This window comes from Caretta caretta, chromosome 2 (assembly GCF_965140235.1).
Source record: "Caretta caretta isolate rCarCar2 chromosome 2, rCarCar1.hap1, whole genome shotgun sequence".
NCBI classification, from domain to species: Eukaryota; Metazoa; Chordata; order Testudines; family Cheloniidae; genus Caretta; species Caretta caretta.
In genome coordinates, this window is record NC_134207.1 from 191,019,353 (window position 1) to 191,032,922 (window position 13,570).

Genomic DNA, 13,570 nt, shown 5'->3' on the forward strand with positions numbered 1-13,570 from the left:
GTCAGGCATGACTTTCCCTTGGTGAATCCATGCTGACTGTTCCTGATCACTTTCCTCTCGTCTAAGTGCTTCAGAATTGATTCCTTGTGGACATGCTCCATGATTTTTCCGGGGACTGAGGTGAGGCTGACCAGCCTGTAGTTCCCATGATCCTCCTTTTTCCCTTTTTTAAAGATTGGCACTACATTAGCCTTTTTCTAGCCTTTTACTGCCAACAGGACTGTCAATAACACCTTTTCATCAATGGCCTTGAAGGTAGCCAATAGATCAATAAATATCAGCACGGACACACAATCTTTGTTAGCAGGAGAAGGTAATGTAGGAAGTCCACAGTGCAGTCTGTGGCATATTTGGGTCTGTACCCACAGCAACAAGGGTCAAGGATATTCTGGGCATCTAAGTACTCAGACTTGGTTTGCCCTAACCTTCTCTATAATCTGAACCCAGAAGGAAAGAGTAGATGCTGGACAATACGTAACCAGATTGTAAGTATGAAGCTTTGGCTTCTAGAGCAAGGGTCTCACAGATACTTCCTTAAGAGAAGCTGGTACGTATGCTCTCTTAAGGGAAGAATTGATACTCTTCATCAGCAATGGACTCATTTTATGTCTGTTTTAAGTGCAATTGAGTAAAAGTAGATAATTCTGAACATGTATTTCTTTAGTTTGGAACCACACACAGGGAATTTAGGATGACAGAAAATATAGTGTTGACCATGATCAGCTAACACATTTTTAAATACCTTCATCTCTGTTCTATGTAAGGTGCCCCATAGTGTTTAAAAACGTGTTCGTTAACAAGTGGCTAACCAGACCTCATTGTCCAAGTCTAGACAGAGTTATAGTCTAAACGTTCTGGCCAACTTCCGAAGAAATAAAAATGACAGCTAATTTAAAATTTGGCTAATATACATATTGAAATGTACTTGCAGTCAGCCTTCTAAGTCTGCTGTTCCCATTTGTTGAACATTGGGTTTCCTGCACTCTTACTATTAATTCCTGCCAAAATGGCAGTCCCCGCTTCTTTGAGTTCTGTTTTTACTTAATAAAATATAATAAATACCAAATTGGTTTGTAAACCAGATTGAATTCTGGACTTTCAGACGCACAGGAGTCTTCTTTTAATCTCGCCCTGGAACAGAGATCTCTCTCCGATTCCTTACAGTTCTTTTCTAGGATAGAAAAAAACCCCTATGGTTATCAGACCTTCAAACTTTTGAGGGTGGGGAAAAACTGGAAAGCCACTTTTCCCTCTTTCCATGAGGAATGGGAAACTCTGCTTATGTGACTCAGATGTAAGGACAGCAGAGACCATCATGATCCTCTCGTCTGGCTTCCTGTGCACTGCAGGCCATGGAACCTTACCCACTCACTCCTATAATAAACACACAATATCTGGCTAAGTAACTGAAGTCCTCACATCATAACTTACAGACTTCAGAAGTTACAGAAAAGCCACGATTTACTCTCGTTCAAACCAGCAAGTGACCCAGGCCCCATGCTGCAGAGGAAGGTGAAAAAGGCCCAGGGTCTCTGCCAGTGTGACCTGGGCAAAAGTTCCTTCCTGACCCCAAATATGGCGATCCGTTAGACCCTGAGCCTGTCAGCAAGACTCATCATTGAGACGTGATAAAGAATTCACTGTAGTAACTCAGAGCCCTCCCCATCTAGTGTCCCATCACCGGCTACTAGAGATATTTTCTACTAGCTGTTGCAGATGGGCCACATGTCACTGTAGGCAATCCCTTCATACTGTCCCCTCCATAAACTTACCAAGATCAATCTTGAAGCCAATTAGGTTTTTTGCCCCCACTGCTCCCCTTAGAAGGCTGTTCCAGAACTTCACTCCTCTGATGGTTAGAAATGTTTGTCTAATTTCATGCCCAAATTTGTTGATGGCCAGTTTATAGCCATTTGTTCTTGTGCCACTATTGGCTCTTAACTTGAATGACTCCTCTCCGTTCTCATAGACATCCTGTGATTGACCAGTACATCCAGGTCTTTCTCCTACTCTGTTGCTTCCATCTGATATGTCCCTAGCTTATAGCAAAAATTCTTGTTGTTAGTCCCTAAGTGGATGACCTTGCACGTTGCACTGTTGAATTTCATCCCATTTCTATTACTCTAGGTTTCAAGGTCATCCAGATCTTCTTGTATGATGATCCAGTCCTCCTCTATATTGGCAATATCTCCCAACTTTTGGTCATCCTCAAATTTTATTAGCACCCTTCCACTTCTTGTGCCAAGCTCATTAATGGAAATGTTAAATAAGATTAGTCCCAAGACTGGTCCTTGAGGAGCTGCATTAGTAACCTCCCTCTAGCCTGACAGTTCACCTTTCAGTATGACCTGTTATAGTTTCCTCTTTAACCAGTTCCTTACCCACCTTTCAATTCTCATATTAATCCCCATCTTCTCCAATGTAACTAATAATTTCCCATGTGGAACTGTATCAAATGCCTTACTGAAATCCAGAGAGATTAGATCTATTGCATTTCCTCTGCCTAGAAAACCAGTTATTTTCTCAAAGGAGGAGAACAGGTTGGTCTGCCACCATCTACTTTTTGTAAAACCATGTTGTATTTTATCCCAAATACCATTTACCTCTGTGTCCTTAACTACTTTCTCTTTCAAAATATGTTCCAAGACCCTGCACACAATTGAGGTCAAATGAACCTGTAGTTTCCCGGATCTTTGTTTCCCTTTCTGAAAAATACGTACTATATTAGTAATTCTCCAGTCCTATGACCGCCGAGTTTACGGATTCATTAAAAATCCTTGCTGATGGACTTGCAATTTCATGTGCCAGTTCCTTTATCTGTGCCCCCCCCCCCCCCCCGATTTGGTCCCATTAAGATGTTTGAGTTTGATTTCCACTTCGGATGGTAATTTCTGCTTCCCTATCTGCATTTCCATTGACCACCTTGCCACTACCCCTAAGCTCCTCAGTACCCTTATTTAAAACTGAGGCAAAGTATTTGTTTAGGTGCTGGGCCATGTCTAGATAATCTTTACCCCATCCTCAGTGTTTAACAGTCCCACTTCTTCTTTTCTTTACATTTATATGGCTAAAGAACCTTTTACTACTGGTTTTAATTTCCTATGCAAGGTCTAACTCTCCTTGGCTTTTGGCAGTTCTCACTTTATCCTTGTGCTTTCTGACCTCCAAGAGGTAACTTTCCATGCTGATCCATCCCTTCTATTCCTTGTAAGCTTTCTGCTTTCTCTTCATAACTTGTTTGAGATGCTTGTTCACCCAGTTTGGTCTGCAACCCTTCCCTATGAATTTTTTCCTCTTGCTTGGGATGCAGGCTCCATATAGTTTCTGCAACTTTGACTTAAAGTAATTCCAAGCCTCCTCCACATTCAGATTCTTGAGTTCTTCAGTCTAGTCCACTTTCCCAGCTACTTCTCTTAATTTTTTAAAGTTTGCCCTTTTGAAATCAAGGACCCTAGTTGCAGACCTATTTTTTCTATCCTTCCATTTAGTTTAAACTGAATTAGCTCATGTTCATTCAAGCCAAGGCTGCCCTCTACAACCAGTTCTTCTATGAGGTCCTCTGTACTTACCAATACTAAATCTAAAATGGCATTGTATTTTGTTGGTTCAGTGACCATTTGGTGAAGAAATCTGTCAGCTATAACATCTAAGAACATAGTAGCACGTGTCCTGCAATCTGTATCTGGGAAATTAAAGTCTCCCATAATTACACAATTCCTGGTAATACTGATTTCTTTAAAAATATTAAATAGGTCTCTATCCATGTTCAGATCAGATCCTCAGGGGTCTGTAGCATACTCCAAGCACTATCCTCATAGAACCTTTTTCTTCTCCAAAGTGATTTTGACCCAAACAGATAGTTTTATCTGTTCTATCACTTTTAATTTCTTTACAGTCTATCATGTCATTAATATACAATGCTACTCCACCACCTTTATCTTTATTTGTCTTTCTTTAGCAGCACGTACCCTTCAATACCTGTACTCCAGTCATGATAATTATTCCACCATATTTCTGTTATTGCTATCATATCTGTTTTCACTTCTTGCACTGATAATTCTAGTTTCTCCATTTTGTTATCCAGATTTCTTATATATCTTTGTTGTTGTTGCTTGGCTTTGCCCAGATTCCTCTCCCTATTAGGTATCGTTATTCTACTGCCAGTATAGCCTACTTGACTGTGAGTGCCAAATCCAGTGACTTTCCTCTTGATGTCCTCTATTGTTCTATTCTCCGTTGCTGTATTCTGTCTTACTTGATTTTCCTTGTGATCAGCATTAGAATCAGGCATGGAGATTACTTGAGCATCTCCCAACTGTCTACCCCGAATTCCTAGTTGAAAGCTATTTTAATCAGTTTTGTCAACCTCCATCCCAGCAGTCTATTTCCCTCTCTATTCAGGAGGAGTCCATCCCATGAGAGCAGTCCTCTATTCATGAATTCCACCAGTGGTCAAACATCCCAAAGCCCTTCTTATAGCTCCATTGCCTGAGCCATCTGTTGATCATCTTAATCTTGTCTCACCTTCACTCTCCTCCTCTAAGGACAGAGAGAATACCACTAAAGATCACCTGAGTCTCCATTTCTTTAAATATCTTCCTCAGCCAGGCATAGTCTCCCTTGATGTGTTCCAGTGAGAATCCAGCAGTATCATTTGTTCCCACATGAAAGACACAGCAGGTTCTTTCCTGCTCCCATTAGGATCGTTTTTAGCCTCAGGTTCACATCCCATATCTTAGCTCCTGGCAAACAGCATACCCATCTGTTTGCTGGATCAGCTCTGGTGACAGGCCTGTCTGTTCCTCTTAGTAGGGAGTCCCCAATCACATAGACCTGCCTCTTCCCAGTGTTGGTGCAGTTTTCTGGCCTTCCTCCTTTTCATCTTTCTGGCTGCAAGTCCTCTCTCTTTTGTTCTCACTTGCAATCTTCTGAGAGTCATCCTCTATCCTCCTGGTGCTCCGAACTCTGGCTATCTCCATTGACTCTTTCCCTCTGCTTCTCTTCTTCTTTGCCCTCCCACCTTCTGTTACTACCTGCCATGCCCTTTCATTTTCCAAGTCAGCAAACCTGTTCCTCAGCTCATCATCTGTTCAAATCCCCTTCAAAACTCAACAATAATTTCTACCTGCATCTCCCAACCTTGGATCTTCTCTTCTCTTCCATCAGATCCATCAGGCAGCACTTCATGCAAACAAAGCACCTATCAGGTACCTGCTCCAGGATAATGTACATCCCACAGCTCCCACATCCAATCATCTTCCTTGTCTCTTCCATTCCTTGGGTCACTACCACCGCTACCTATGTAGCGGTCATAGCCTTTTCGCCTAAAGTCCTGTCCACGAGAACAAAAGCACACAAGTATGCAAACGCACACAAGCATTCTCCCCTTACAATCTCTCACCTCAGACTCCTCCATTTTCAGCGCTGTTTGCTGGCTGCTATGTGCTGCACTCAAGATTGAGATATTTCTTTTTCTCCATGCCACTGTTTGTGCTATTGATTTATAAGATCTGACCAGACGTCTTGGCTCAGTGCTGAACTATGCACTAACTTAAAAATGAAAAGTTTTTCTAATTGTTTTTAGTTGTTTAAATAATAATTTCAGAAGGTCACATTTGTCCTGAGACAGGTTTTATGGTGAAAGCTTCATTACTCAAAGGTTAGGAAAATAACACCATTACTGATGGATTACAAACTCCCATCCCTTTCTCCAGTACATTTTAATGTACAAACTTGATCTGTTTTACGGCTAAGTGGAACATCTGTGCTTCACTTTGGGAACACTTTGCTGTATAATCTAGACTAATCCAGAATTTTGTGAATTGTTCCAGCTTTTTTTGAAAGAGACCTTTTTTTTTCTTTCCCCCGCCTCCCCCCGCCCAAGATTTTTCTATCAATGTGATATTTCAGTTTGCAAACTTGACATCTCCATCTTACGTTTCACAAAGTGCTGCTAATTCTGCTCTTAAAGAAAAGTTAATGTTGTGTTAGGAAAGAGGGAAATAAACAGCCAGAACTCTTGCCCTCCAAGCAAAAACAGACTTTAGCAGAAGAAAGTAAATCTCTCTCCCACCCTTGTCACTCTTAGGACATGCAACTATAGACTGCTCCTGTGTCAAGGTGGCTGTGCTCTTGTGCTGGTAGCTCTCTTCAAAGCCAAGCTGGCTGTGCTCCCCAGGCAGTAGTTATCTTCAAAGCTCCTATAGCAGCTTGACTCTGGTCATCGTAGCTCCATTTCTAGCTACTTCCCTTTATAGTAGAGACCCCCCCCCCCCCCCCCAAGAGCTACTGGGGCAGCATTTCCACATGTTTTCAAAGCTGCTATTCAAACGAGAATGGTTTAAATGTCAGTTGATATCAAATAGGCACTGTTTGTACCGAATTAGTGAAAAACGGCTTGGTGTATGGAAAAGATGTTCCATTCATGTGAGGTACTACCCTGAAGTATGACTTGAAAAGTGTCGACGTGGGGTTACTGTTTTGTTGTGTCTCACTGATCTCCGTATAACCACTTCACTTTACACCATAAACGAGATGGATTTTCTAACTACCAGCTCAGCAAACTCGAGGCTATGTCTACGCTACCACGGGATTGACACTGCTGCAATTGATGCACCGGGGGTCGATTTAGTGGGTCTAGTGAAGACCTACTAAATCGATGGCAGAGCGCTCGCCAGTGCACTCCGGTACTCCAGAGGGAATGAGAGGAGTAAGGTAAGTCGACGGCAGGGCATTTCCCGTTGACCCAGAGCAGTGTAAACACCTCAGTAAGCTGACCTAAGCTATGGTGACTACAGCTATGTTACTCACGTAGCTGGAGTAGCGTAACTTAGGTCAGTTTACCACAGTAGTGTTGACATAGCCTCAGCTTGGGATCTGACTTGGGATCTGAGTCAAATTGTGCTTCTGGTTCATCACCACCAGTAATAAAGATCCTGCAGGTCAAATCCTGTCCTCAGTGACACGATCTGTGTAAGTGTGATGTCTTCATTGCCATGGCAATTTAACAATTCTGTTGATAGTTGTGCAAGGTCAAATAGAATCCAGCTCGCTCTCCCATAGCTGTGGTATTCCTGTAGGATATAAAAAGGACCAAGGCAATGTAATAGTACTAAAGGAGAAGGGTCTCTGAGTAGATCATAGTGTGGGAGCAGATCTGTTGAGAAGCCATTTTTTAGTCACCATTGTAACCTAGATCCATATAATCCATCCTAGAATAATCTTTTGGAGTATCCATTAAATTTTTGGTTTTCTATCACACAAACATATATCTAATAATGCTGTGGCTGGCTCAAAAGACTACTGATTTATTTTCAGATAAGAATTCCCATTGAGTTTATTTTTGTCTTGAAACCAGAACAAAGCACTTTGAATGGGGAGAAAAGTGCGTAAAAAACTAGCTGTGCTTGAAAGGCAGCATCTGGCATGAGTGAGTGCTTGCCTTCGTTATTTGCTCAGCTGCAAGGGTGATGGAATTAATGTAGACTCCCTCTTCAAGCACCTTGTTTGATCTTTTTCCTAGAAAAATAAAAATGAATGATGAAACTGGATCCAGGGCATTTTCTGTTTTTTTTTTTCTCCATGTTAATCAGGTGATTGCACTTCCTTTTCTACACAATAGCCCAGAAACAGCATAGATAATAGATTATTCACTTTTGCCATGGTTACACTAAAGAAACACTGTAAGAAGTTGTTCTGTGAAACTTCAATAAATTACTTCCCTAGAGAGATTTTTATGTGAAAAGCGATTTCTTGTTTTTTTAGGGGCGGGGAATACAAATTGCAAAGTCGCAATTGTGATGGCCAAAAATAAAAATACTTCTGCATCCAGGTAAGAATTAAATGGTTACTGAGACATTTGTTCAGTATCCAAGCAATGAGACCCAAAGAAAAACCCTATTTATTGAACCAGCCATTGCTCACAAAACCTTTACATGGAACAATTTTAATTGCATTGGTCAGTTAGAGTTGAGTGTGGTTTAGAAATGGAACCTTAGGCCATATATGTACCCTCAGAAATCTAATCAAACTTCAGAATTTCTCAAATAAAGAGTCCAAGTCATAAGGTACTCTTGATCTGTATGGGTTGGATCAAGGACAACATATGGCCCTAATGTCTTTAATTCTCCCTTCAGCCTTTTGAAAATGTATCCTCTAAAATCAACATCATGAATACTCACTTTTTAAAATTAAAGCCTACCACCAGACCTGGTTTACATTTTTAATTCATTAAGTGTATTATTAAAGCATAACTAGAGGAGGGAATGGTTCTATGAATATTAATAAAGGCAAAACTATACACAGAAAAAATAAGTGCAAGAATCAAAGGCCTGAATCCTGCTCCTACTGAAGTTAATGCCAAAACTCCCATTAACTTAAATGGGGCAAGATCGAGATGCCCGTATATCCGGAAAAGTTAATTGAATCAAGGGGTTTAACCGTTCGTTCATACCACAAGTTCTGAAAGCAGGGAGTATTTCTTCAGTCTTCTCAACCCAACCATTCCTGACAAAATGTATTGTATTTAGATGTACATCAAGCAGAGAGAAAAATATGAAGGCATCTATTTTGATGCTTATTATAAAACCTTAGGCTCTCACTCAGGGCACACACCTTCTGTCTGGCACCCCTCTATGAATGTTGGAACCCGATGTCCAGCTGCCCAACCCCTCTGGGCGCTGCATTTTTACCTTCATTTCTTCCCTCCTCCCCCCACAGTTCTTAAACACAGCTCTTGTCTGCCTCTCCACCCATATGTGTAGCACAGGAGAGGACAGATCATACCAAACTTTTTAAACGTACTTTTTTTTAAAATCTAAAATAGCTGTTGAGATTTCTCCTAACCTGTTACTTTTGTCTTAATCAGGAACAGACAGCACAGTATGATCATAGTTCCACTGGACATACCAGGCTTGAAGCTTATAAGACCTCTTTCCGTGTTTGGCTACCTGGGTAAGGAGGAAATAGTAATTATCAGCTACGTTTGCATTTGTATTAGCCTACTCGGAATCTCAGGAGTAAGAATTATTCTATAAACATAAAGTACTAAAGACACCTTAGAATGCATATCTAATATGAACATCAGTACTGAGCACCTGTAATTTGCGAGTGAACATTGGCTAGAATCAATTTTATACATGGATATTTTGCTTTTTCTTTGTGTGATTAGATCAGCCCCACGGTGGACATTTTGAAATACATTTTAATGAAGTGCGAGTACCTGCCTCCAATTTAATACTAGGTGAGCTTCACTGTTAACTGTTCTTTGAAAGTCACTGCAATGATACTAACTTTAAAGTAATTGTGTCCTTTTAAAAATCTGATGGAAGTTGTGATGAATAACCTTCCTAGGTAAGGAATATGCTGTTAAGTTTTTGTTCTTCCTTCATCTGTTTTAGATGTAAAGACAGTTTTTCCAGGAGCTGCCTCTTGGAGAGAGAAGTTCATTCTCAACAGTAGTGTCAACGGGTTGAATTGGGCCAGCAAACAATCCCTTAGCTGTACTTTTCTGCCTCCAAACATCTCCTACTAGTCTGCAGAATCTGAGTTGTCTCTTCAAAGTAGAAAAGCATCCACTAATTGTGCTTCATCTGTTTCCAACCTATTGACCTTTTGCTTTTGGTGTCTGCTGCTTTGTGTGAATACATATAGGTATGAAATAATTAGAATGGCTACAGTGCTGCAAAATAATCTTTGTAAAGAAGCTCCTCTCTAGGGTAGCAACAGACAATACCTGCAGTACGGCCACTGATTTTCTTCAGAGCAGAAGTGCGCGGTTATTTGAAGCATTGAAATGAGTTCCGCGTGGCCATTTAGTTTCTCACCTCTCTTCTCACGCAGGTGAAGGAAGGGGTTTTGAGATCGCTCAAGGTCGGCTTGGGCCAGGCCGCATTCACCACTGCATGAGATCAATAGGTGTGGCTGAATCGGCTCTACAGATAATGTGTGAGCGTGCAGCTCAGAGGGTGACCTTTGGGAAGAAACTGTACCAGCATGTAAGCCACTACCTCTTTGCCTAGTTTGCTATGAATACCCCTTGGCTTAGCTCATGTGGGAAGCTTGGGACTCTAACTTCCACAGTAACAGTCACTCTAGAAAAGGTTGAGATGTCAGATAGCATTACCCATAACCACCAATTCCCAGCAACTCTGGAGATGCTGTAGGTTAAATATCCTGTCTCAAATAGGAAAGAAAATATTAAGGTTGGGAGAGTCTCCATTTTGATTGTGCCAAGATCTGCAATCTGAGTGAATTCCTATAGTTGTTTTCCTAACAAGTACTAAAGCCCTGTTCACTGTATTTAAATACACATTTTGTAGCAGAGTTTTGGCTGGTTTTCTCTGATCAGCATGGACCAGGACTCCAGAGGCAGGGCAGGTCTGCAAACCCTGGACTTGTTTTCACAGGCACAAATTTGATTTGCCATTATTGGGCACTTAGATGTCTAGCCTTGACTTGTGGGTCCAATCAGAGACTGGGAACTGTGTGATCATAGCCATAAAATAACTTCATTTTTGCCAGTGCAAATCAATGTTAAGGCCAGGCTGAGTATTTGGCCTGATCTGCCAGACATTCCTTCCTGATAGAGTTTGCCTGTTTTGCTACGTCTGTAAATTGATGTGCTGCAGACTCCCTTTGCTTGGCAGACATCAAGTATTTCTGGGTCTCAGCCAAGAAGACACAAATGTTTGTCTGTCTTTTTTTCATAAAGTAAAGGCTGGGAAGAAGGAAGTGAAGTGATTGTAGCAGATTCTAGAAAATGTTTATACAGAACTGATATAATTAGAAATAGCTGTATAAACATCTTGGCACATCACACGAAACAAACACAAAATCAAAGTACCACCGTTAGCATGTCAAACAGTGGAATCACAAAATGCACACATTGTCGGAGTCCCTTTCAAATAAACAAACAAACCGTTAGGCTTTGTCTAGAGTGGCAAGTGAAAGACACAACTTTTGTCGTTCAGGGATGTTAACCCCCCCTGGAAATACAAAAGTTTTGCCAACGACAAGCACCAGTGTGAACAGCAGTTGGGTGGCAGGAGCGCTCTCCCCCCCACAACACTAACATAGCCTTAGAAGCATAGACCTAGAAAAAAGATTGTGGGGGAAAATTATTGGGCCAGATCCTCAGCTACATTGACTTGCACTAACTGAGGCTCTGGCCTGCTGAGTTCACAAAAGGTGCAAAATGGAATTTTTATCATTTTGTAAATGGCCCAGATGCTGTTACTTCTGAAAGGTAGCCTCATACAGGAAAGGTGTTCTGAAAATAGCACAGAAGGGCTGCTATCAAGGTCTTAAATTACTGCAAACAAGCTGAGCTTGTGTAGTTGACTATAGTGGGACTAGTAATGCATTGGCAAAAATAGTAAAGGGCAGATACACTAAGAACCACAGCACAACTGTTTCCCTAGGTCGTGAAGCCCCGCATTGCTCCCCCTGCCCCGCCCCCGATTTGGACATTGGAGTCAACTAATTGAACTTCATGGAAGGACTTTGCAGGGAGGTGGTTTGAATGGGTAGTAATAGCAAGGAGAGGAGGTGCAAATAGGGCAGAAGTAGACAACACTACCAGAGCATGAGGAGAGTGGGGAGTCTGAACAGCAAGCAGGCAGGGGCACAGAGCCAGAGCAATGGGAAGAGCCAAACAAATGAGGATGGGCAGTTGTGTGGTTCTTTTTTCTCTTTTTAGATTCTAGTATAAGAACAGACCCACAGCAACTCTGAGGCTGGATATTGCCTGTCCCATCCATGAAGAGACACTGCTGTCTCTCTGTCCACGTAGGCCTTGGGCTTAAGGGGTTGGTAGCTGGATGAGAAAAGCTTTTATTAGTTGACTGACTGTCTGGTTAGTTTTAATTTATGGTTTTCTCATGTGTAGAAGAAGTGGGCTGATTTTCAGGAGTGCTGAGTACACACAAATCCCTTCAAAGCCAGCGGGAGCTCAGTACATTTCATGATCACCCCACTTCTATCCAGGAGCCTTATTTAAGCATCCAGCATTGAAAACTTTGCAGGTGTATAGCTGAGAGAGGCAAAGGGTTGTTCTGAAAACCCAGATAATGTTTCATGGGGGGGCTGGGATAGCTCAGTGGTTTGAGCATTGGCCTGCTCAACCTAGAGTTGTGAGTTCAATCCTTGAGGGGCCATTTAGGGATCTGGGACAAAAATTGGGGATTGGTCCTGCTTTGAGCAGGGGGTTGGACTAGATGACCTCCTGAGGTCCCTTCCAACCCTGATATTCTATGCCCACAATTTTCTCTTTATGCCTCTACAGGAGGTTGTTGCCCATTGGATTGCTGAAAGCCGCACTGCTATTGAGCAGGCCCGATTGCTTACACTGAAGGCAGCTAGCAGCATTGATACTAAGGGCAGTGCACAAGCAAGGAAAGAGGTAAGCGGGGTTTGTTTATTTTTTTGGTCTTTCAGAGAAAAAATTAAAGTAATAAAGGACCCACTTTCAGGATTTGCTCCTATCTTAATAGAGCTGGTGGAAATCTTTTGATAAACCCCAGCCTGTTTATGGAAGAGAACACCTTCACAGAAAATTCAATTTTCCATTTTAACGAGATTTTTTTCCAGTTTTCAAAAAAATGGCAAACTTCCTGTGTTTTGAAAAATAGAAGTTGGGTGGGGTTTTTTTGTTTTGTTTTGTTGTTTTTAATTTCCTGGCAACTCCTTGCCTTTCTCCAACCAGTTCTGCTTAATAGATTTGACCCAGTGAATCCAGAAAAAAAAAAAAATTGGAAATTCTGAAATCAAAGTGTCACTTAATTGTCTTAAATTTATGCTCTCTTGCTCCTTCTGTGCAAAAGCTTGATATTTTTGGTCACTACTGTTTGTTAGCCACTTAAAACAGGTTAAAGAGGTCCAGTCACTAATGGATATTGGTAATCTTTTACCTGATATTTATTTATGTTTCAGGTGAAAATCATTACTTGTTAATCTAAGCCTAACAGTATAAATGGGGTGGAATGCATTTGGATGGCCTAGAGGATAAGTACAGAACCTTACTCTCTAAAGCCACAATCCTGCATGGTGCAAAGCACCCTTCCTTTCTTTGGGAGCTAGCACCTTGCAACAATTATTGAATATAGCCCAAATATGATATGACACATTAGTCCAATTTCTAGAAGTGTCCCCATCACAGTTGGCAGTCTTTGAGAGACCAAGAATTGAGTGTGTCCAAAGGCTTTTGTAGCCACTGAGGTCATTCCTGAAGGTCAGGATAAAGTTACATTAAAGATGGAGTGGAAGCTTGCAATGCAAAATCCCTGAGTTGTGGCAAATGCACAGCTAGTTGCAGTCCAGCTCTTGGAACCGGGCCTGTGGAAAAAACAGAACCAGAGCTGCGTGAAAATCCCATTTTCCTACACCCCTTGTGGTGGGAAAACTCCTACATTCAGGTTTTTGTTTTTTTAATACAGATAGCTATGATCAAGGTGGTTGCACCTAGAGCTGTCCTTAAAGTGGTGGACTATGCAATCCAAGTTTGTGGAGGAGCTGGAGTTTCTCAGGATTTTCCTTTGGCTCGTATGTGAGTAGGAGAGAGATCTATCCCATG

General features: G+C 41.6%; 1 protein-coding gene across 4 annotated transcripts in view; it reads left to right on the forward strand.

Annotated features, from left to right (window-relative positions):
- ACAD11 (acyl-CoA dehydrogenase family member 11) overlaps positions 1-13,570 on the forward strand; it is a 60,896-nt gene that overhangs the window by 43,993 nt on the left and 3,333 nt on the right. For all 4 annotated transcript variants that reach the window (XM_048838782.2, XM_048838785.2, XM_048838784.2 and 1 more), the window contains 6 exons: positions 7,765-7,831; positions 8,867-8,952; positions 9,170-9,241; positions 9,841-9,995; positions 12,284-12,400; positions 13,434-13,543. In XM_048838782.2, coding sequence (XP_048694739.2) covers positions 7,765-7,831; positions 8,867-8,952; positions 9,170-9,241; positions 9,841-9,995; positions 12,284-12,400; positions 13,434-13,543 — 607 coding nt within the window. The remainder of the gene's footprint in view (positions 1-7,764; positions 7,832-8,866; positions 8,953-9,169; positions 9,242-9,840; positions 9,996-12,283; positions 12,401-13,433; positions 13,544-13,570) is intronic.